This window comes from Silene latifolia, chromosome Y, assembly GCF_048544455.1.
Source record: "Silene latifolia isolate original U9 population chromosome Y, ASM4854445v1, whole genome shotgun sequence".
NCBI lineage: Eukaryota > Viridiplantae > Streptophyta > Magnoliopsida > Caryophyllales > Caryophyllaceae > Silene > Silene latifolia.
Genome location: NC_133538.1, coordinates 399,564,847 through 399,565,988, shown reverse-complemented (window position 1 = coordinate 399,565,988; position 1,142 = coordinate 399,564,847). Strand labels below are relative to the sequence as shown.

Below are 1,142 nucleotides of genomic sequence, written 5' to 3'. Positions count from 1 at the left end.
TTTAGAATAAATAAAAACTTATTATTTATTAGAAATCCCCAGTTTTCTGCACCAAAAATTTCATTCTTGTTTTACATGTTTCGGTTGTACTCTTAACTAAGAGTTGCCTACGTATCTGCTTTGCTACATAATCAAACTGAGCCCGTAGTTCTCACATAAAATATTTCATGCAGTGTTGACAAACAACTCACAACTTATTCTAAAAACATTTTCAATTCAAAAATTATTTCATAACATTTGAGAATGAGGTCATCAAGGATAGTATTTCTTCTACTGGTCGAAATTCGAAGGATTTTTGAAGTGATTCCCATCCGAATCTGGTAATCGAACATCGCCTCCTGACAGAATCTTCTTGACCAAATAAAGGCCTGCCCAATTTGGTTTAAACTTACCCCTCAAGTCAATAGGTAATGAAGCTCTATCTGACTTGAGAACCAGATCACCCTCACTAATTCCCTTCGGTTTCACCTTTTTGTTGAAAGCTCTCTCTATCCTTTTCTGGTAGAGTTGGACATGATACGATGCGTTCAAACGACACTCGTCGAGCATGATTAGTGAGTCATATCTTGCTTGAACCCAATCTGCCTCGGGAACCTGGCTTTCCAGTAAGATCATTAGAGATGGTACTTCTAGCTCAACTGGTTGAACTGCTTCCATTCCATATACCAAGTAATACGGGGTTGCTCCCGTGGCTGTTCTAATCGAAGTTCTATAACCCCATAATGCGAAGGGTATCTTCTCAGGCCATTCTTTATAATTGTCAGACATTTTCTTTAATATGGTCGTGATTGTTTTATTAGCAGCCTCTACCGCACCATTCGTCTGTGGTCGGTATGGTGATGACTTGTGATGTTTAATTTTATACTTTTCAAGTATAACCGCGGTCTCGGCTTGGAAATGGGTTCCATGATCGCTGATGAACTCATGTGGTACTCCGTACCGACAAATGATGTCTTTTTGAATGAAATGTAGTACTTACTTTGCTTTTTGCACTTTGTAAGACTTAGCCTCTACCTACTTCATTAGGTAGTCGATCACAACAAGGATAAAACAGTGCCCTCCAGTTCTTGATGGGTTTACTTTTCCAATTATGTCGATTCCTCATGTTGAAAATGGCCATGGTGACATCGAAGGTGCCACAT

General features: G+C 39.1%; 1 protein-coding gene across 1 annotated transcript; it reads right to left on the bottom strand.

The window, feature by feature from the left end:
• Positions 1 to 270: 270 nt before the first annotated feature.
• On the bottom strand, positions 271 to 768 carry LOC141632183 (uncharacterized). The gene has a single exon (XM_074444751.1). It carries the CDS (start codon positions 766 to 768, stop codon positions 271 to 273), a length of 498 nt encoding a protein of 165 aa, XP_074300852.1.
• Between the last annotated feature and the right edge of the window lie 374 nt (positions 769 to 1,142).